At 31.5% G+C, this 21835-nt stretch overlaps 3 protein-coding genes across 7 annotated transcripts in view; 1 reads left to right on the forward strand and 2 right to left on the reverse strand.

The window, feature by feature from the left end:
• LOC123685580 (beta-arrestin-1) overlaps positions 1-6331 on the reverse strand; it is a 41464-nt gene extending 35133 nt beyond the window's left edge. Inside the window, exons 1-2 of one of the 3 annotated variants that reach the window (XM_045625264.1) lie at positions 6062-6331; positions 3400-3552 (exon numbers count right to left, since the gene is read on the reverse strand). In XM_045625264.1, the coding sequence (XP_045481220.1) occupies positions 3400-3495 (96 nt within the window). In that variant the 5' untranslated portion in view covers positions 3496-3552; positions 6062-6331. Of the gene's footprint in view, positions 1-731; positions 871-3399; positions 3553-6061 lie in introns of those variants that run through there. The other 2 variants (XM_045625265.1, XM_045625266.1) reach the window with 2 other exon arrangements.
• Positions 6332-7449: 1118 nt separating this feature from the next.
• Positions 7450-12493, forward strand: LOC123685707 (ras-related protein Rab6). Of its 2 annotated transcripts, none has more exons than XM_045625529.1 (6): positions 7450-7675; positions 8169-8227; positions 10026-10185; positions 10266-10471; positions 10841-10907; positions 11036-11261. In XM_045625529.1, the coding sequence occupies exons 1-6, from the start codon at positions 7606-7608 to the stop codon at positions 11101-11103; spliced, it is 630 nt and encodes a 209-aa protein (XP_045481485.1). In that variant the 5' UTR covers positions 7450-7605; the 3' UTR covers positions 11104-11261. The 2 variants fall into 2 exon arrangements, with proteins under 2 accessions (XP_045481485.1, XP_045481484.1); XM_045625528.1 differs by lacking the exon at positions 11036-11261 and adding an exon at positions 12181-12493 and having other exon boundaries at positions 7458-7675.
• Positions 12494-13443: 950 nt separating this feature from the next.
• Positions 13444-19455, reverse strand: LOC123685706. Of its 2 annotated transcripts, XM_045625525.1 has the most exons (4): positions 19162-19452; positions 16583-16662; positions 15999-16273; positions 13444-14308 (listed from the first exon to the last, which is right to left on the reverse strand). In XM_045625525.1, exons 1-4 carry the CDS (start codon positions 19260-19262, stop codon positions 13598-13600), a joined length of 1167 nt encoding a protein of 388 aa, XP_045481481.1. In that variant the 5' UTR covers positions 19263-19452; the 3' UTR covers positions 13444-13597. The 2 variants fall into 2 exon arrangements, with proteins under 2 accessions (XP_045481481.1, XP_045481483.1); XM_045625527.1 differs by lacking the exon at positions 16583-16662 and having other exon boundaries at positions 19162-19455.
• Between the last annotated feature and the right edge of the window lie 2380 nt (positions 19456-21835).

The following is a 21835-nucleotide window of genomic DNA, read 5'->3' on the forward strand; positions in this document are numbered from 1 at the left end:
TTGTCATTGTGGGGTCAATGTTCCTGACTGGGATTTCTTCTTGGCCCAGTTGTCCCTAACGAGAAATCGGTATTTCATAAAAGCTCATTTTCTTCAGTAAACCTAGCTGGATTGGGGTATAACATCGTCGCTTCAGACGTAATATTCAATGTAATACATCAAACCGAGAACATCAGAAAATTACTTTTTCCCCATTTTCTTCGAAGACATAATCATTACCCATCAAGAGGAAAAAGTTTTCTTACCTACAGACGTAAACATCCAATAAATTCGTGAAGAGTTTCCCAATAAGGGTTTCATTCTGAAAAGACCATTATTTTGGCAATTTTCCGAGCTGTCATCTTTTTACATTTGACAAGTAAAAATTACCCCATCACTAAAAACGTGAAGATACACGCCTCAAAAGAGGTGAAAATTTTGCAGTCACAGTTCACCAAACTAAATCACTTTTGGATCATTATGAAGCATCTTCTAGGCCGACAAGTAGTTGCAAATTCACTCAGAATGAAATGAGATGAAAATATTAAGAACGACGACTCTTTTATGACTTAAGTTCATGTTTCGAGTAATTCGTTTCAAAATTATGGATAATTGGTAATTGAATAAAATCAAAGAACTACAATCATTCGAAATCTGTGCCTTCCAAATATTATACAGATCAAAATGAATTGGATCAATTGATTTTTATTGCAAAATAAAATATTTGAACAATTCTCCAGTATAATACTTACTTTTTCACGATGCTGAAATTAATTTTAACTGATCGATCTTCTATTCACAACCTATTCTAAAACAAGATAACTTTTTCCTTCAAGATATCGAGAATTTCATTTTACCAAAGTATTAACTGCCATCAAAACCGAATCGCAAATCTAAATTTGATCCAGACTGGAATTTGGATTTTGCCCTATATATATTGGAAATTTTATCGTCCAACAATAACGATTTTATAACGCGTATAAAAAAGACATAACCTATTCCAGTCTGAGAAATCTAATTTTGCCCAAGTAAAAATATCGGAAATCCTGCTGTTTTTTTTTGTTTTTTTGTTCCAGATTGAACAGCATGAAACTCTCGTTGATAAGTAGTTAACCTCATTCTTTGGGATGATAAATGCCAAAATGAATCGAAGGATTATTTTCTGAACAATCGTGTTTCATAAAAAAATATATATATACAGGCTGTTCCACTATTGACGCTACGTTCTATTTCTGAAATTTTCTGTTTTTTTCGACACAGGCTCCATTAAAGCTACATTCTCGAATTATTTGGAAATACACAGGGTGTTCCAACGAAGTGTGAACGACCTCATATATGTTACATCATACGGAACGCCCTGTTTTTAAATTGAATTTTTAGATTACATGGAATAAGTGAATACAAGTTCATTCGAAGATTAATAAAGATTAGATGAACTGGTATAATCATTCAAAAAAGTAGGACTACAATAAACAATGTGCATCTAGAAAACCAAACATTTGCTGGCCCATGTTTATAGGACTTTTTTTCTTAAAATTTCAATTCAGAAACATGCTATATAGCAATATACAATTAAGTGTAATTTGGCGTGGATGAAGGGATATCAAATTCCAACAACTATTTTTCATTATTTCCCAATTAAAAAAAATTCCGGTTATCAAAAGGAGCAATAATGAAATACACAGCGCAGAGAAGATTGCAGTCGAAACGTTCTTCTTATTTTCGTTCAAGCCTGGATTTTCTATATGAAACAAGCTTATCCAGCTGCGTTTCCAAGGAGAAGAATATGGGATAATTGATGCTGCAGCGCATATTTCGAAATGCGCCGCATTTTTCAGGTATCTAACTGTTTGATTTAAGAAAGAATTTCATTCTGAAAATTCCTCATTTGTAAGTTCCAACAATTCGAAACGTGGAAATACAAATGGAAAAGTAAATTTCCGGCAAATTACAAATTCCATTTTCACGGTATTTGATGTAAAGATGTACGACACGAATAGTAATAAAACACAAATAAAAATTCTTGGAATGAAACGAAGAATGAATATACAAAGATGGCATTTCCGGTTTTACCAAAGCAACAATAAGGGGTAATGAATTGTCTGGACTCTGGACGGTGGACTTAAAATCGACCAACGTATTTCGCATCTATTCAGAAAGGACTTTTATACCGGAATCTCCAATTGAAAAAAAGAACATAAATAATTTCGGTAAAGTTAACTCGAACGAATATTCAATACATAGTGTTCCTTAATTGGAGGTACAACAGAAAATGGGAGATTCCTTAGATAATTTAAAAAAAGTCCTATGAACATGTTTACGCTTTGTTTTCGAGATGCAGGGTGTATCTTGTAGTCCTACTTTTTTTGTGTAGTTCTCTTTCTAGTTTTTTTTTGACATTTTTCTAAACTACCAGTGGTCCACCAAATAACAAACTCTAGAGGAAAGAAGCGGGCACTGTTCCAGAAACAATATCACCCTGTAGATTTCGCATTAAAAATTAGCATGACATATGATAAAAACTTTGAAGTGGAATCTCTATGCCGAATTTAAGTTGAATATCTTGTGAAGGAAAGGTGCAATGAAAAAAATACTTGAGAAAAAAATCAAACTTGAACACCCTGTATCTCGAAAACAAATCATTTCAGGACCCATGATTATAGGACTTTTTTACTGATCCAACAAATCTGTCGTTTTCGTTTGTACCTCCAATTTTAGAACATCCTGAATCATAAATGCGATATAATGTTATTTTGCCCAGATTATAATCGAAATAACATTTCAGGCTAAATTAGATTATAATCCATTTCCATTAATTCTATGAAATTGGATGGAACAAAGCCGAAACTTTTCACTCTATTCAAAGCAAAATATATATAACATATATTTACATCTTGTAATCAAATTCCAAGAGGAATCCATTTAGACTTTTTGGAGCTTCTATCAGTTCAATTTATGCTTTCATTTATTTAATATGTATCAATCAGTTCATCGATAATAACTGATTAAGAGAATGTGCAAAACAAAACCAATTTGGGCTTTATTTTAAGAAAAATTTCCAGGACGCGTAAAGTCTCGTTTTGGCAATGTGAATTGGCCACCAATATCTTGTGATTTATCACCTTTGGATTTTTTTTGTGGGGTTATTTGAAAGATCGTGTTTATGCCGATAATCCCCGATCTGAAAACCGAAATTCTTCAAGTTATTGGTATGATTTCGCCCGAAATGCGTCGGCAAGTTATTGAAAATGCCTTCAAAAGGATCGAGTCCTGTAAAAGATCACGCGGAGGACATTTAAATGATGTTGAACTCAACACAGAATGGCAAGGTCCAAGTATTATATCGAAATAACAATTTGATCGATATTCTAAATGAAAAATTTGATTGTGTTTTAAACATAAAATTTTAAGACTACTTACATTCACAGCATTCCCAATCTTCCTGGAAGAAGTATCAGGATTCGTTTCAATCATATTCAGCACATTATTCTCATTATTAACCGATATAAGTGTCATTGGCCTTCCAAGTTCTTCATTTTATGGAAATATTTCATGAAGACGAGAGAACGAATACTGCAAAAAAAAATTCCATGAAGAAAATGTGGATTTATCAATTACTACAATCTATCTAATCTATCTATCAATCTATAATCCAATACATACATTCATTTTTACCCATTATCGTATCGTCTTTTCAATTTATTCAAATAAATATACAGGGTGTTTTTAAATTGGAGGTACAAACGAAAATGACAGATTCCTCGGATCATTGAAAAAAAGGTTCTATGAACATGGACCTGTAAATGCTTTGTTTTCGAGATACAGGGTGTTAAAGCACCTTCATTTCACAAGATATTCAACTTTAATTTATCATAGATATTTTAATTTAAAGTTTTAATCATGTGATATGCTAATTTTGAATGGAAATCTACAGGGTGATATTTTTTCTGAAACAGAGGCCGCTTCTTTCCACCAGAGGGAATAAGGAACATTTCAAAAACAAATAAATAATCAGACAATCGTTTTCTTATAGTAGCAGCTAGTAAGAAAATAAATTAAATTCATAAGGATTATAAGAAAACAATCGTCTGATTAATTATTTGTTTTTGAAATGTTCCTCATTGCTCATTCTCCTTGGAGGAAAGAAGATTAATGCTTTAGTGTCTTTATTTCAGAACATTTAAAATTGTCAGGGAGTTCTCCTCAACACTTTTTTTTGAAGAAATCTCAGTAAATTGAAGTAATTTTCTCTGTTTCAGTCCCAAAAATAAATTTAAGCACAAACGGACAAAATCTAAATACCCAAACTTTAGGATATCTCGACCACATTGAAGAGAAAATTAATTACTTTATGAAAAAAAAATAGAAACCAAAATAGTTTGAGGTTGCTTATCTGAAAAAGTGGGTATTGTTTATCTGAATTTTCTTTATCAACATCGTGAACGTAATTACAAAATGTGTGTTCTTATTTCTCAACACAAGCATTTACGTCAATGCTTTAGATGTTTTACCTTGAACCGAACTTCTATTGATTGATTGGATGGTTATATTCATTTTGAATTCAAAGAATTTCAACGTTTTGATTGTTTTCAATATTGCGAATTGGAATTTTTGTCATCGGGTTATTTATATTTAGCACATACAAATTTCGGAGAGTATTGCTATTTTTGTTATGTTTTGCTGGAAATTGAAACGTTCAATCAGAGAAACATTTTTGGATAAATTCATGGGTCTTACGAGATTTCGTATTTATTTCTACGTTACTATTTCGAAAGACAATTTTATCAAAAAAGGAATATGTCTGAAAAAGCTCTCGAGGATCTATTCATTCATTTTCCAAAAAGAAAATCTTTTCGATTTTATCCGAATTTTGGTTTCAAGTTCCTGATATGACATAACTGCTTAATTTTCGAGTTTGTGAATAATTCCTTGAAGAATGAACTGCCGGTTTCAAATCCTACATTGTCAATTCGATTTTTTTTTTATGAAAATTTATATTATATGTTACTTGGTTGTTTTTATATTGAAATATTTTGCTTGAAAGGGAAGATAATATAGTATAGCTTGAAATTTGCAGTGTTTTCACGAAAAAATGAAGACCATTCCAAAAACAAATAAACAATCACACGATTATTTTTAATAATCCGTATAATTTTGATTAATCACTTATTAATATTTAAAATTCCTCAAGTTGTCAATGTTTATTTAATTGAGAGGTTTGAGAGAAGCTATTGTTCTCCTGATTATAAACATTTCAGAAGATTCATGGTGTAAATCATCATTTATATTGTAAACAAATATGTTCTCTTTTTCCCAATTCAAATCAGGCAAATAGTTCACTCTTTCAGAAATTGTTCTCGCATGAAACTAAACAGTTTTAAAGAATTTATCAAATTAATTTTCAAACGGAATCATCTCAAAACTTCTAATATTATTTATTTCATTCAGCGCATCCACCATATTCAATGATATAATAAATATAATAATATATGGTAAATACAACATTTATCGTATTCAAATTTTTTTCACAAAATTGAAAAAAATTAATTGAATTATAAACTGCGAAAAACTATTTTTTTTCAAGGAATATTTCAAATAATCCTCGAATAATTGATACTTTTCCAATTGAGGATAATTATGAGACCCATGTAGATAACATCGTGTGTTGCCAATATTTATCTAGTAGCCAATTTAAATAACAGCGGCATTGAATATTATGAAGATGTCATCTGAATTTCCCCATTTCTCAAAGCATCGAATGAATGAATGTCTCCATTCAATATGAGTTATATTGTCAGACAATCGCTATTGAAATGAATTCTATTGTATACAAAACAAGGTTCTAAGTGTTACAACTTTATAGGTAGAACTGGATAATTTCGAAGAACGCAAGAAATTGCTATTGAGTCATTTCCATAAAAAAAACAGTCTATTTTTAACAGATTTATCGGAAATTTTTATAAGCACGTAAAAGAGAATATTCCGGTGTTTCTATCACACGTTGATCCCAAACTACAAGAATTAAAAAAAAAGAAAAAAACGTTGAACTTAGGTAAATGAAGTATGAATCATATTTACTCACAAGTGTTAAATTTTCTTCGAAATACGTAATTGTCCTGCCAATCTCCTGTCTCGATTAAGACCAAAAATCTCTTGTTCTCTTCGACTTAATTTTTGATAAAAATGTAACCTCAGTTTGGTCTCAAAAGAAAATACACCATGTTTTTTATTTATGCTTGATACTTGTACTATCACGATATACTTCAGATAGTATTACTCAAAAGCACTTGAACACTCCACAGCATGAGTTACTACAAAATACTAAATAGAAATACATCAAGATTCGAGTAGAGAAGGGGATATATGCAGTGAAAAACGTATTGTAGCCAGTTTTAGTAGACTTTTGCGCATGCGATCCTTGCTAAAGCTCTCCACACACGTTTACTGTACCTTTTCGGAAATAGCGCATATCTTCACGCCAAAATTCCTTCCAACCTATCTTTCAATCATCGCTATTATGAATCACATGATGTATTTAAATCACCTCATACACACAGAAGTTTTATTCAGAAAGTAACATGTATGTTGAGCTTTATAATTCGATTCAAAAGACTTTTGCTGCAATTACAATTCGAAAAGCAACGTTTTGACATGTTGCGTCTTTGGATATTATAAATACGTATTTTAATCAGAAGCCAAAATAATTCAACTACAAAAAAACCTGACTATAAATTTTTCCTCTCCTGTATTTTATATCAAAAATTTCTGCGCATTCGCCATTTTCAGAAAAATCTGGATCAGTTGAATTTGAATATCTGTCGTTTTTATTCGCGTAAATTCTTATAAGAAATTCGAATCTCTTGTGTTTAATTTAATACCAATCTTGAAAAACGAATGGTTTTCTTGTTTTCCGTTGTTTCACGTAATATTGCGATAAAATTTTTCATCTCGCTGAGATAAGCATCAACTACGCAACCATTTTATGAAATCCACTGCGGATAGGCTCCCATATCCTTTAAATTTTAAAAATAATGGAGAAGTGAGAGCATTACCCGAAATTGAAATCATAAATTTCATAACTGTATGGGAGCGCCAATGCGCATGGCTCCTATTCACACATTGCCTTTTGTAAGGATTTTTCCCTGAACTTAAGTATTTCCGAAACTAACGAAATTTTCGATACAAGTTAAAGAAATTAGTGCGAGAATCAAATAAGAAGGATAAATTGAAAATAGGTAGAAAATAAACGCTTACACTTCAAAGTTCTGGTTGTGACTGGGAATATTTTTTCTTTGGGAGTTTTTTCATAAGGAACTCCGATATTTTAATTATTTTCAGCAAGTAATTTATTACCCTTGCTCCAATTTTCCATGACCCAAGCTGAAAAGTTCAAATGTATAAGGAAATGTGTTTAATGGGCTGCGCAATCTCAATGAGGCCAGGGGATTAGTTTGGGTTGGTTAGCATTGGCGCTGGCAACACTGCAATATTTGTTGCTAGAGATCGTGGCGACTGTTCACTGACTTCTGTCAGTTTTAGAAAGTAAATGAGTTCTTCGTGTGATAATTAAATTTGTGAATTAAATTTGCAGGGTTTTTCAGAAGAAGTCATTTACTATCAGTCAAAATGTCGACCTCAGGGGATTTTGGAAATCCTCTTCGTAAGTTTAAGTTAGTTTTCTTAGGAGAACAAAGTGGTAAGTTTGACATTTTGTGATGAGTTGTTAGCTAGTAACAGGCGTAGTCAATAGATCAATACTTAAAAAATGGGATGTTTAACTATATTCCATCTAGATAAATTGTACTTGTTCAAATTCACGATCTATTACCCCTTTTACTTTCATTTAAATAGATGAACTATTTCAAATTCCTCTCTTACATGGAACTTTGACAGTTGATTGAGGTTATGTTATGTTGCTCTCCTTAAATCTGCTGATTTTAGATAAAATCTAAATTCCGATGTCCTAATTTTGATACAACGTTTAATATCAGCAAGTTTTTTGATGAAGCCTTATTTCCCACCAATTATCTGTTTGATCATTCAGTTACTTTGTCTCTATTCATTTTAATGAGCATGATACATATTGTTGTATTAAATTCTGATGAGTTGTTCATATCATAAATGAATGTGTTGAATAATAATCAACAATTGAAATTGTAAATTATACGAATTTTATCTTATATTTACAGTAGGAAAAACATCCCTAATAACGAGGTTCATGTATGATAGTTTTGACAACACTTATCAGGTGAGTTTTCACTGAATATCAAAACATAATATATTAATAGTGAAATAACTTCATTTCTGCGAAATTTAATGCATTTCCGTAAGCAAAAACCAAAGTAATAAAAAGCTAATGTCTAAATTCAATTGATGTTAATATTTATGGATTGTAAAATAATTCAGTGAAAAAGATAAAAGTCCACCCACATTTAAATGAAAATCAGCAGGTTCAAAAACGTGAATTCATTGGAATTATGATAATTATATAAACTTCATCCCACCAGTCATGACATATGGGATGGCCATTTTTCTGTTTCATCCAAGAAGTCTTAATATGAGAAATATCAAAATTAACAGTTATGATTCTCATACAACAATCAACAATACTGAATTATTAGTATGGGTAATTTATACACTTAATGAAGGAATATCCTTTAGAATGTTGATAAATTCTTCAATTTATTCGTTTGTAAAAGTGTTTTTATCTAAATAATAAACAAGGGTAAAAACCCCTCTAAAAATCAGAACGAATTCGCAGCGCAATTAAATTGAAAACTTGTAATAATATTGTGATAGGTAACAGAAAGTATTCACCTAATATTGTCATTTCCAATCGTATCAAATTTATTTCTTCTAATTATTTTCAAGCTGAGGTATTTCGTTTTTTGAATTTTCATACTTAATTATCTTCATTTGTTCAAAAAGTTGCAGATGTTTTTTTTAATGGTGCATTTTATGCGATTTTACATTCCATAGAAGACACACAGATAGGTCTCGACCTTTTTTTTTATGATCTTTGAGCATAGAATATTTGATATTTTATGTTCATGCCTAAATATTAGTGAAAATATTTTGTATCTCATGGACTTGATAAAATTAACTCTGATTATGTTAGATCTCCCTGAAGGAAATATGAAAATATCCAATCACGTCTGAATTTATACAATACATCCGGAAAATTTTGAAAAAAATTAAAAATAAGAAACTTTTGCAGAATATTTCGCTATTTTAGAGCAATTTTCATTGAGTGGAAACTCGAACATTCAATAGTTTAAGCATAGAATTCGTGGAAAATCCATTTTTTTTGTCATTCTATTCAATAACCATTAGTTATTGAACGAAATTCCTAAAATAGATATTAAATCCTCTTGAAATGATTCATTCTGATCACGCGTGGGTGGATAGTTGGTAGTACTGGTGGAAATAATGAGATAAAGGACTATTAATAGGAATAACAGACAAGACCAAAATTATTTGCAAGGATAAAGGGTAGGTTGAAAAGGAAATCGATAAGGACTATTTATATTCGCAAATTTTTTCTCTTGCAGTTTCATTTCAACCCATATTCTTTTGGAAAGAAAAATAATAGAGTACGCATTAAAAAAATTTTAAAAGATCTCAAATCTCAAAAAAAAATATAGAAAATCGAGAAGGACACCTATATACAGGGTGTCTCAAAAGGAAGTTAATATTTATTTAGCTACTTTACAGATATGGTAATTGAAATTTTTTTTCGAATCGGCACGAAAAACCAAAAAGTGTAGTACTGGACCAAATTTTTTTTTACAAATTTTGAACTACCAGTATTCCACCACAAAAAAAATTATGGAGGAAAGAAGCGGGCACTGTTCCTGAAAAAATAACACCCTGTAGATTTGCATTCAAAATTAGCATATCACCTGATGGGAATTAGGACTTGATGTGAAAAAACAAATATAGTTACCCTACTAAAACTTGAAAAATTCGTATTTCAAATGATTTTTTTGAATGAAAAATGTGATTTTTTTTCCTGTTCTTGCTCCTTCAATGGATTTATTTTCCAGGCAACTATAGGCATTGATTTTTTATCAAAAACCATGTACCTCGAAGATAGAACAGTAAGACTTCAGCTTTGGGATACAGCAGGTCAAGAACGATTCAGATCCCTAATACCTTCCTATATTAGGGACTCCACTGTTGCTGTTGTAGTATATGACATAACAAGTGAGTGAAACAGCTTTCAGTCTCCCAAAAAAAAAAAAAAATATTTTTTTTCAAATTAAACTTTTTTTTTTTATTTTAAGATGCCAATTCTTTTCACCAAACATCCAAGTGGATAGATGACGTTAGAACAGAGAGGGGTAGCGATGTAATAATAATGCTTGTGGGCAATAAAACAGATCTGTCGGATAAAAGACAAGTTAGTACCGAAGAAGGGGAAAGAAAAGCCAAGGAATTGAATGTGATGTTTATCGAGACCAGTGCAAAGGCGGGTTATAATGTTAAACAGGTAATTTTACAATTGAATTCACAAAATTTACTATTCACAGGGGCCCAGAGAGTAAGTAGGCAAAAATTCCCAAAAATGTTACCCAAAATCTTTTATAGATTAATAACATTTTTGAGAGAAACTGCTGGGTCATTCGAAAATTCACATCACACGGAATTGATAATTCAGATCAGAAAAGAAATTTTTTGCTCCTTACACATGTTTTATTCCAGTACATACATGGAATGCGTAACGTACAAATGTTGTAATAAAATCTCGCAAATATTATTAACATTGACTGTTGAGTTTTCTTTCACAATTATTAATGGCTAGTTTAAAATCAAATAACGCAGAAATATTTACAAAATGAGTATAATTCTTCACTTTCAGTTATTCAGAAGGGTAGCAGCGGCTCTGCCAGGAATGGATTCCACAGAAAACAAACCCCCAGAAGACAGTATCCTTTTCGATAAATATTTTCAGTGTTGCATGAAAATGCCTTTTTTTTATTATTGCTCCTCCAGCATGTCTTCAGTTCTTGAGTTTTCACCTGCTCCTTTTCATTTTCCTTAATTTGATTTTTAGTGCAAGAAGTTGTATTGAAAGATACGCCAAACGAAGTTAAAGACCCCGATGGTGGGTGTGCTTGTTGATCGGCTATAATTTCTACAGAGACTTAGGCCATATTTGCTTGTGAATGTGAACTTTATTCTCTTGGTATTAATATATTTAACTCGTCAATCTGTATAAATTAAGATTTTATTACTTGTTTAATTTGATTTATTTATTCAATAAACATTGCCAAAAACTATTTTTTGTTGAATTTTACAGCTTAAAATAGGTATATGTATTTTCTCTAATTCCGCAGCAGCACAGTTCATATATTTTCTTATTATATGTTGATACTCGGAACTCTCCTGTTACAGATTTATCTGTCAAATTTCTGATACAGAAAACTTTTCTGCCAACTAACATTTTTCAATGCAAAAATCCCTTAGCAACATTTATGAAAATGTTCTATTAATTCCAATAAAACTGTGCGAATTAGAGAAAATAATGTATAATACTCATACAGAAGGCTCATTCTAACACTTGTTCATTCAAAAATTCGACACTATATTGAACTTGTAGAAGAATATCAAAGCCTTCTGTATTTGTATTATAAATAACTATTTCATGTATTATGCTATAGAATTGTTAGGAGGTGCTCAAAGGCATGATGAGCTTTTTTTTAAAGCAATAATAAAAATCTATTAAGCTTTTTGTAATGTGAATCTTTGAAATTCTTACAGTGCCTTTAGTACTTCTCCAATCTGGTTGTGAATACACTAAGTATGTCACTTAAGTGAAAACATGTGCCTTGATCACACAATGAAGTGAGAACAGTGTATTTCAATATAATACTCAAAATATTGCTATTATCAATATTGGAACGCTAATACACTGTATGAGCTAAAATAATTCAAAAGATTTACTGACAGTGGCGACGCCAGCTATCAATAACAGGGAGGGAGCAAGAATTTCCACGTCCATCTAGTTGATGTTGAATTCATGTTGTATTTTTTTGCTGACAGGTGCTCCCGCTAGCGTTGCCACTGTTTACTGATGAAATAAACTGTTCACGATAATCACGCAGCATGTAACATTTTAGACACAGTAGCATGTTTTTAGCCAAAAGTCCACAGCGAAATCCCAAATTTTATGGGTACTTTCCTTAATTGCAAAACCAGCTGTGGACTTACAAACCCAACCGCAACTGCAACACGACCAACAAGATTCTGAGGGAGGATGCATGTGTTAAACGACATTCCCAAATTTGGTTGACACGGATTAGTTGTAAAACCAAGTAGCCTCTGCCTTCGTTGAAGTTTTCATGCTAATAAGTGTAAACTTTATTTGCAACTTGCACTTTTTCATGTGGCATCAATTTTCCACATAGGATTTTCAATTCAATAACTGCATATATGTAATAAGACTTTTAATAATGTATAAATTGATTATTATTATTATTATGCAAATTTTCTATTAAAATGATTTAGCCTATTGGAGATTTTGAGCTTTTATTTCATAGTTAATAGAAAATAATTTTCGAAAAATTTAGGCTTTTCCCTAATATGTAACTGGTCTGTTATATGATTCTGAAATACATCTACTGATATCAAATGTGAAGAATGATTCAAACAAATGGCCCAATATTATATATCCAGAATAAATTTCTTGGCGTATTGTGTTACTGGAGTTTTTTCCCATATTTCCTTTTTCATACTTTAATCTCTGCAAATTCTGATTAAGTTTTCTCTCAATAATAGTGAACTGATTAGGTAAATTTTTATATTAAATATTCTTTTTTTTTCGTTTATCATAACTTGTTTTGTTTTATTTTCTTCCGTTTTTTTTTGTATTTATTCCTTGATTATTTTTCTTGGTAATTGTAAACCTTGACCAATATTTGTGAATGCTAAGTTCGCACATAAAATTTTCTGTTCCATCTACTCAAATTAATAGGAACGTGAAAAATAAACAAATGAAATGTATACTTTTGTGTAGCACGTAGCGCCGTCTCGTTGCAAATAAACTTCGTCCACCTCTATATCTTTCAATTCTGACCATACAAAATCAAGATGGATGAGAAATCGAAAAACCTAGCCCACTAATGAATACAGCAGTAATATTCTCAGTTGTTCTTGAGTAAAGCACACGGTTTCGATTCTTCACATCACTAACTTGTACCAACAGCTCAAAATTTTCCACCAGTTTCACTATCGCTGGCCGATAAGGTACTTTGTTGTGAATTTCAACGGTTTTATTGCGTAGTCGAAGCGTGTATCGTTCCATTTTTGATAAAGGCGTAGTTTTGTTGTCAAAAGAGACAGTGATCCAGATAGCGAGCTATTAAAAATTAAACCTCTTATTGGAAAACTCTTAAAACTAATTGTCGATTACTATATATGTTCAACTCCTCAACAAATAAAGGAGTTAATTGAAAAAACTAATGAAATGAAACAATTTTCCTATATTTTTCATTTGTAACAAGTATATATTACCAAAACAACTAAATATATCACATAAGATTTAAGATGTATATATATACGTATATTCTTCTAATAAATAAACAATTGATAATAAAATAGCGAAGACATCATTTGCTCAAGGTTCTCCTAAGAGCACGTCTTTGTCTAACTTAATTTTTCTAAGCTTTGGAATAGGACTAGGTAGTTTGGAATCTGTGTTTTCGCTTTCATTTTGTTCGACTGAATTGTTTTCTTGATCTATAAACTCCAGTTTCGCTTCATTTATACAAAATTCTTCTTTTTTGTTGTCAGACTCGATAATTTCTGTTTCTTTATATATTATCACGTCTGGTTCTCTTTCAATTCCTTCTTGTTTCTCATTAAAATGATTTGTTTTGGAATCTGTTTGTTCGTCATTTTCACTATGATTTCCATTGACATAATCTTCATGACTAGATTGGCCTTGATTTTCTTCATCATTTGTAGGAAGTATAACACTAGGAGCATTAGTTTCCTCAGTGTCTGTATCGTTTCTGTATTCACTTATATTATTATTTATTTCTCGACTGTGGGTTCTCGTCAAATCTGCTGATTTTGTGGTATATTTGGTCTCTTCTAAAACTGTTGTGTTTGCACCTGCCAGGATATTTGGAGAACTGCCCCCCATTTCTATGGAACCCTTGTTCAAGGAGTCCATTTCTTTGTTGAAATTATCCAGGCATTCACGTAAGGAATGAGAGTAAGTTACATCGACACTGCATTCACTTTTATCATCTAAAGTGTAGTCTGTTTCTGATGATGTGAGGCTCCATTTTGATGATCCTCTAGTTTTGAAACCATAGTTCACCTGTAAATCAAAATAATATTTCAGCACCATTGAATAATTTAGTAAGTATAAAAAGGATTTGAAGACATGTAGAAAGAGTAGGAGTACAAGAAACACACTGTAGGTATCTCGAAAATAAATTAAAATCAAAATTATCCAAGGAATCTCCCATTTTCCTCCAATTTAGGAGCACCCTGTTGGAATTAATGAAGGTCAAATTGCATTTGTGAGAATTTTTTGTTTGAATTTTCTGGGACAGCAAAATGAAGTGCATTTCATGAAGTATTTTCAGACAAAATCTAATTATAGAACAATGAGCCAACGGAACCGCTAATTTATGTTGACAAAACAGTGAATAAGTGAAACATTTTCTATTGATTTTTTTCGTATATACGTGCATAAATGGCATTATACGTATATTTATTATGAGATCCATCCCAATTGAAATGTCATGCTGAATCGAAAATAGATATGAAGCGGAACAATATTCAATTCATTTCCTGAAGGGAAATAATCGAATAATTTCATTTCTAAGAATAAATATGACGCGTTTCCTAGTTCGAAAGAAGATTTATTTGATTTTGGAGATCAAATTTTTTTAAACTAATTGAAATCTTCTTGTTGTTTGAAGCTATATTCCATAAGAAATCATTCTTCCGAATCTAATAATTGCCCGAAATGTCGTAAATTAATTTTAAAAAATTCCTACAAACTTGTGATTGAGATCCATGCATTTTCAAGGCAAAATTTCAAGGACTCCAAATTTGAAATATTCGTATTAACAGCAATTGACTAGGCAGAATCATTTCCAACTTGTCATACTGCAGACATTATATTGAATGAAATAATTTTTATCGCAAGGTAACTTCTTCTAGTTTCTCATTTCACAATTTGATTTGCAATCTTCAGATTTAGAGGGTGTCCCCAAATTGCAGGTACAAACGAATATGACAAATTTCTCGGATCATTTTAAGAAAAAAAGATCTATAAACGCAAACACTCCATTTTCGACATACAGGGTGTTGAAAAAAATAGGACTACAAGAAACACCCTGTATCAAGAAAACAAAGCGTTTGCGTTTGTCTATAAGAATCTCCGGGCACTAGGAACTAATAAAACCATTGTGTAAAATATTTGATCCGTTTTTCGTAATCTAAACGCTGATTTGAATTGTTCTCTTTATGCTCTAGCTAAAACAATTTCGCGCATTGTAATTATAATTTATTTTCAAGTTCACATATTCAAACGAGCCCATTATTGCTAGATAAGGAAATTGCTCAGTACGATATTAATCCTCATAAAATGAATTAGATTATTAAACTAGACGATGCATCTCTTGCATCTTTAATGGACATTTTGTGAGAACTCTTTTGTGGGAGTCCGAAAAATATCAGTCCACGAATATTTTGGCTAATGGGCCAAATATTTGAAAATATGAATTTATTTTTGTTGAATTCCACATCGATTTTGGAGAATCAACGAAATATAATCATACAAGTATTCCAAAGTTGTATTAATGGATTATAAATAATACGTATGTAGCGACTCTTTGCTTGCCCGAGAGATGGCGTTGTGGGCTGCACGATTCTCGGAAATACGACACTGCTTGGGAAAGAGACCCAACTGTGCTCCTTGATGGAGATGAAAGGTGTATATGGCAGGGAACACTCAGTAACTAAAACCGGTCTACAATCAAAAGTTTTTCACTTACTTCTGGATTAGAACTACTTGGTGGTATTGGGGCTTTCTTTTTTGACCTCCTTCTTCGATAAGGGATTGGAGGATCTTCGAAAGGGTTGAAACCTTCTTCAGCAAAAGGATTGCAACTTTCATCGTACGTAGAGTTGAGTGTGTCATTCAGAGAAGACCTTGAAAGACGTTCTTTAAATCTTGATCTTGGCAAAGGAGGAGATGTGTATGAATTGTATGTTGGAGGTGACGGAAGTGACATAACATTGTTCCGAAGAGTGTTGAAAGATTGCGGATCTGAAACAAACATATATAAGGAAATATGCAATTAACTTTTCACGAAAAAATTGGGCAGGTACTGGATATTGGTTTTTTTTTTCACCAAAACTCTTTCTAAATGGGAAGTGTTAATTTTGAAGAGGAGAAAATCTGCCAGAGCCATATCAGGGGAATATGGTGGCTGTTCGGTTAGATTTGGTAAGAGTTCGTTTTTTCTATCAAATAAAAATTTGCATTCATGAACGCACTGTTGTGAAATTTCAATAAATGGGGCATTTCGGATATCCTTTTATTATCTAAATCAATTGAAGATTCTCAAAAACATACCATGTGACTTTCTGATTTCAACTTCTTCAAAATTGTAATCCTTACTGCTTTTGGTATTCTTTTTCCTGAAAGATTGGCGCCTGAAAAAATCGAAAGAATTTTGATATACGAGTTTTAATCTAAATTGCAGGCGAATATACAAGGATGTTCCTAATTTGGAGGTACAAAGGAAGATCAGAGATTCCTTGGATAATTTTAAGTTACCCAATCTGCAGTGAAGATCAATAAAGATACGGATTCGATGAACTGGTATAATCATCGCAAAAAAGTAGGACTACAAGAAACACCCTGTATCTCGAAAACAAAGCATAGAACCTTTTTCTAAATTATCCAAGGAATCTCTTAATTTCCTCTGTACCTCCAATGAACATTCTGTATTCAAGGAATAACCATCTAAGACTTCTTGCTAAACTTCGTGTGGATAGCATCATTATATAGAACCATAGAATATTCAAGCAGAATATCGAAAAAAAAATTGATATTTCATATATTGAATAACAATCCCAAATTTCCTATTAATAGTGTAATAATAGTTAAATTCAAGCAATATATATAGGTATCGAAAAAAATATTAGGTAGCCACTGACGTAAAGTCAGAGCCCTTGAGCTCTCGTCATTTATGCGCCAATTTGAGATCTCCTAGTGGTCTCCAAGGGTACAATGGTACAAATTAACAACCTCTTTTACATTTTAATTCATATTATCGTAAGTATAAGTTAGCATAGCAACTTAGTTGAGGTAAATTCATCGTGATGAACTGAATCTTACCGATATAATGTAATTATTTATCTTTGAAAAATTGTCTCACAATTTGTACATACACATGTTTGCTTAAGCGATGGGTTATCTAATCATCGATTACCAATAAGATGATAAAATGATATTTTAATTCGATATAAAATATGAAACGAGGATTCATACTGTTTTACACGTTTTACCCTGTATTCAGAAATAGGAATTTCTCTGAGGAAATGAATCTACAGTTTCGAGCTAATTAATTTAGAAAATTGAGATTAGGAAATTGCTGTTCGTAGACGTTGCAGTGTTGTTTTATTGGAATTTATATTGGAATTTTTTTCATATTGGCATCAGTTATTGATGGAATAGAGACTTTATTATGGAAATTATTTGCAAATATTCTGGATTGTATAATGAACTCGTGTGAATTGAAGTTGGTAATAAGATTCCATGAATTTTCAACTGTCCTCCATTCCTAGAATTGTGAATAATAAATTACCAGTATACAACACGCTCAAATAAGATATCAGTATCCAATGAAATGTGCATTTAATATAAACAAGCATTATTCGAGATTCATAGTGAATCACATTCACTGTATATGGTTTTTCTTCAGATAGTAAAACAACTTCTTCGAATCAGCCGGTATTGAAAAGTTCAATTATTGAACAATTTTTTTAGTCATATATATTATCGATTAAGTTTCTAGATTCATATCCTTAAAATTCTTAGATCAGATAAGTACTCAATCTTAAAGATTCTACTCAGAAAGTTCACTGTTTCGGTTTCGAAATTAATTTGATATCGAAAGTTTACCAAAAAAATAACTATATATACTAATATTATTTCTGACGTCAATTGAGTATTGAATCAATTAAATACAGGGTGATTCAGAATTCCAAGTCATAACTTTTAGAGTGATAGTTCTAGTCAAAATAAGAAGTTCTTTCAAGTTAAATGGCTCTAAATAGCCCGTTTCCTCATTGGCGTAGAATTTAGGGACGACCAAAGACACGATACCTCCGAAAACTACGCCACTGTGGCATTATAGGAACTCAAAAACATGAAAATATTGGAAATGCTCTGATTAAAATAAGATAGAGACAGAAAAAATTCTACTTGAAGGAACTTATTTTAACTACTCTCGCTCTAGCTAACTCTCGCTTAAAAAAGTTATGACCTGGATTTTCGAATCATTCTGTATATGAGGTGTTCCTAAATTGGAGGTACACAGGAAAATTGAAGCTTTCTTTGATGATTTAAAGAAAAAAGTTCTATAAACATGGGTCCACATTCGCTTTGCTATACAGGGTGTTTCTTGTGATAATTTTACCAGTTGATCGAATGTTTATTATTCTTCATAAATAAGTACCAAAATTTATGATTAATCTATTCATAACAGCTTCGAGGAATGTGTTCGTACCTCCAATTTAGGAACACCCTGTATTAAGAGCAATGTCTATTGAATGTAGGTTATTTTGAGCATCCATAAAGTTCGATAATATCTTATGACTAGGTATAGATGCTGTTTATTATGAAATTGGCTCAATTAACTTATTTATACTTCTTTGAATTTGTTTGGATTCAATTAATGAATTATGTACGTTAATTTTTCTTTTATTATGCAAATACATCTCTATTGTAGGCCGATGTGTGACGATTTGAAAGGGAAAAAATATATACATATTATATCTTAATAATCTAACTGAAAATTATACAAATTTAGTTGGAATTTCCTTTTCTGTTTGATATTCGCACTTTAATTGTTGTCATTGAATTTCGTTGATATTTTATACAAGAGTATTGATTTAGCGACTTTTTCCCAAGATTTAAATACTCACAGAAACCCCTTGAGCTCCCTAAAGGATCTAGTTAAGGTTTTCCCCAATTTTTTCTTTTCACTTTCTTTGAACGGATTCAGATGATCTGGATATTCACTCATATTAGTAAATTCGCACTAATTAACACATAACCTGAACTAAATTTGGACTAAATGAATTCGCTTCTCGTGTGATCCCCACTAAGCAATAAAATGACGTGCTGAGGTAAGTATGAAGTCGAGTATTGTCTTAGGACTTTGTAATCTGTACACAAACATGACTGTTTAAGTACCACTCACTACCAAACAAAATCGAAAGCGCATGTCAGGCTGAATGACTGAATGTTAAGTGTTGCATTTTCTGATGGTACTTATTTTTATTTATAACCATTGATACAGAACTCAACAGCATGGTATTCGCCCAATTATCATCTGATCCGGTAAATATTCTCTCCAAATCTTACAAATTAGCTGCGCTTGCAATTTAAAGTTTTCATCACGTGATATGCTAATACTGATTTCAAATATACAGGGTGATAGTTTTTCTGGAACAGTGCGCTTTTTGGTGGACCACTGGTAGTTTGAAAAAATGTTGAAAGAAATTTTTTTGGTCTAGTACCACACTTTTTGGTTTCTTGTAGTTCAATCCTAGTTGCTATCGATTTCAAGAAAAAAAATTAAATATTGATCTAGTAATCCTCGTGAAAATCACAATCATTATGAAGATCCAGTAAGTTTCTATGAGAATTATTAGTGGAACTATTAGATCTACACCTTTAGATTGGTTACCGGTGTTATTTTTACCCTAATTTATTTCCAATTGTATCTTACCTCCCAGATACTAGATCTGCTAGATTAAAGTCTCTTAAACCTCTATGGATTAATACCTTCCTTCAATCTAATGAAAGCGACAAGGAAATTTGGCGTTCGGAATGGACTTCTTGTAATGTCTTCAACAGAAGGGTTATCGTTAATCCTTCAGAGAGAGTTCTAACTTTCAATCTTCCTAGGAAAATTTGGTGTATTTTGAATCGACTGAGGACTGGTCATGGTCGTTGTAATAGTATGCTCTTCAAATGGCATTCTATCGATACCCCACTGTGTGGTGTAGAAGAAACCATTGAGCACTTGGCGAATACTTGTCAAATTTATATATTTTATGATGGTTTCCAAGCTATCCATTCAGTTTTGTTTGAATTTTTAGTAATGACGTAGTTTTCACTAGTCAAATGTCAAAAGATAGCGGGCTGTTCAAAATGAAACCTCTTATTGAAAAACCCTTCTAGAAAACATCAAAATCTTTGATCTTTCTTTTTTCAAAAGGAGATTCAGAGTTCAGGAGATTGTCTCATTTGACATAATTTTCGGAAATTTTCGCAAGAAAAGTTGTTGAATGAAAAATTATTCATAAAATCCTATTACTTATACACAAAATAAATTACGAGCCCAATTTATTTTAGAAATGGATAATCTGGACGATTTTCGATGAAAAAACACAATTTCATCAAGATACTTAATGATTGACATGTAGATAATTTGTTTAGATCATAAATGAGGCATGAAATGCTTAAGGGGCTGAACCGGCCCTGCGCTAATTATACACCTAGAAATTGGACAACGTTTTTTAACCTCTAATAATAGAAATGAGTAGCTTAATTCAATCGATTCGTTTAACTTTTGTGTCTTGCAAAAAGGTGATGCCAACAAATCTTATTGTTCATCCTGAATAAAATTGTTTTTATTGGGCAACTCCCAATACATCGATGAAAATGTTGAAATGTATCAGAAATTTCTGAATAAAAGAGATGTTTCGAATGGAAAATGCAACAGGAAAATTCTATAATCAATCACAAATATCCCATTTTCTGAATTACTTGGGAAATCTGCTACCAACTTTTTTATAACTACCTACTCATGTTGCCAAATGCCAATTTTTTCATTGACTTATTGATCTTCAGAATAATATCTTTCATCCTGAATGTGAAATTTTATTATAATTTTATGGTTGATATTTCATCAATAGATACTCGAAGTGGACTAGGATAACCTAAAGATTAATTTTATGTTTTCTGTTTATTTTTATTTATTGAACATGAAGTTCGCATAAAATGACTTCTTGAATAGAGGAAAATAAATATAGATAGTAAAATATTCAAAAATTCGATTGATTACTTAATTTCACTTCCGCTGAGTTATAGATATAAATTAATGAGTGATCAATTTAGATAAGATGAAGGTAATATTTTGCATTTGATGCATACCAAATAAATATTGATATTTTAAATGAAACGGCGCTCAAGTCTTTGCCTTCACTAATAGAACAACAAGAGCACATACTAAATTATCTGTCTGATGAAAGTATTCATAATTTGATAGAACAAAGAAAAAACTCCAATCGGGAGATGAAATTTCATTCATATACCTACATAATTGTTTGAAAAATTATTTTGTCAATTCTAAAGAATCAAGGATTTTCGTTTATCGGTTAAGCGAAGAAACTATCTGCACTCAATTAAAAAGTACCTATACGTTCTGCAAATATTTTCATATCTACTCAAGGAAGCAGGTGTAGAGATAGAATGTGAATTCTATCATTCTTTCAATTAATTGTGTTGTGCTGTTACTGTATGAGATTGCTTTTAAAATTTTCATTCTTTCCCAGTATGAAATATTACCTAAGTGAAAGATAACTTTGT

The sequence above is a fragment of the Harmonia axyridis genome, chromosome X (genome assembly GCF_914767665.1).
Source record: "Harmonia axyridis chromosome X, icHarAxyr1.1, whole genome shotgun sequence".
Lineage (NCBI taxonomy): Eukaryota > Metazoa > Arthropoda > Insecta > Coleoptera > Coccinellidae > Harmonia > Harmonia axyridis.

Bases quoted from the DNA above. Each gene is read 5' to 3' on its own strand.
- LOC123685707 (XM_045625528.1), top strand. From the start codon at position 7,606: ATGTCGACCTCAGGGGATTTTGGAAATCCTCTTCGTAAGTTTAAGTTA. The intron at 7,676-8,168 runs GTAAGTTTGACA...TTATATTTACAG, and splicing joins TTTCTTAGGAGAACAAAGTG to TAGGAAAAACATCCCTAATA. The intron at 10,472-10,840 runs GTAATTTTACAA...CTTCACTTTCAG, and splicing joins CGGGTTATAATGTTAAACAG to TTATTCAGAAGGGTAGCAGC.
- LOC123685706 (XM_045625525.1), bottom strand. From the start codon at position 19,262: ATGAGTGAATATCCAGATCATCTGAATCCGTTCAAAGAAAGTGAAAAG. The intron at 16,274-16,582 runs GTATGTTTTTGA...TGTTTGTTTCAG, and splicing joins TGAAATCAGAAAGTCACATG to ATCCGCAATCTTTCAACACT. The intron at 14,309-15,998 runs GTAAGTGAAAAA...TTTGATTTACAG, and splicing joins CAAGTAGTTCTAATCCAGAA to GTGAACTATGGTTTCAAAAC.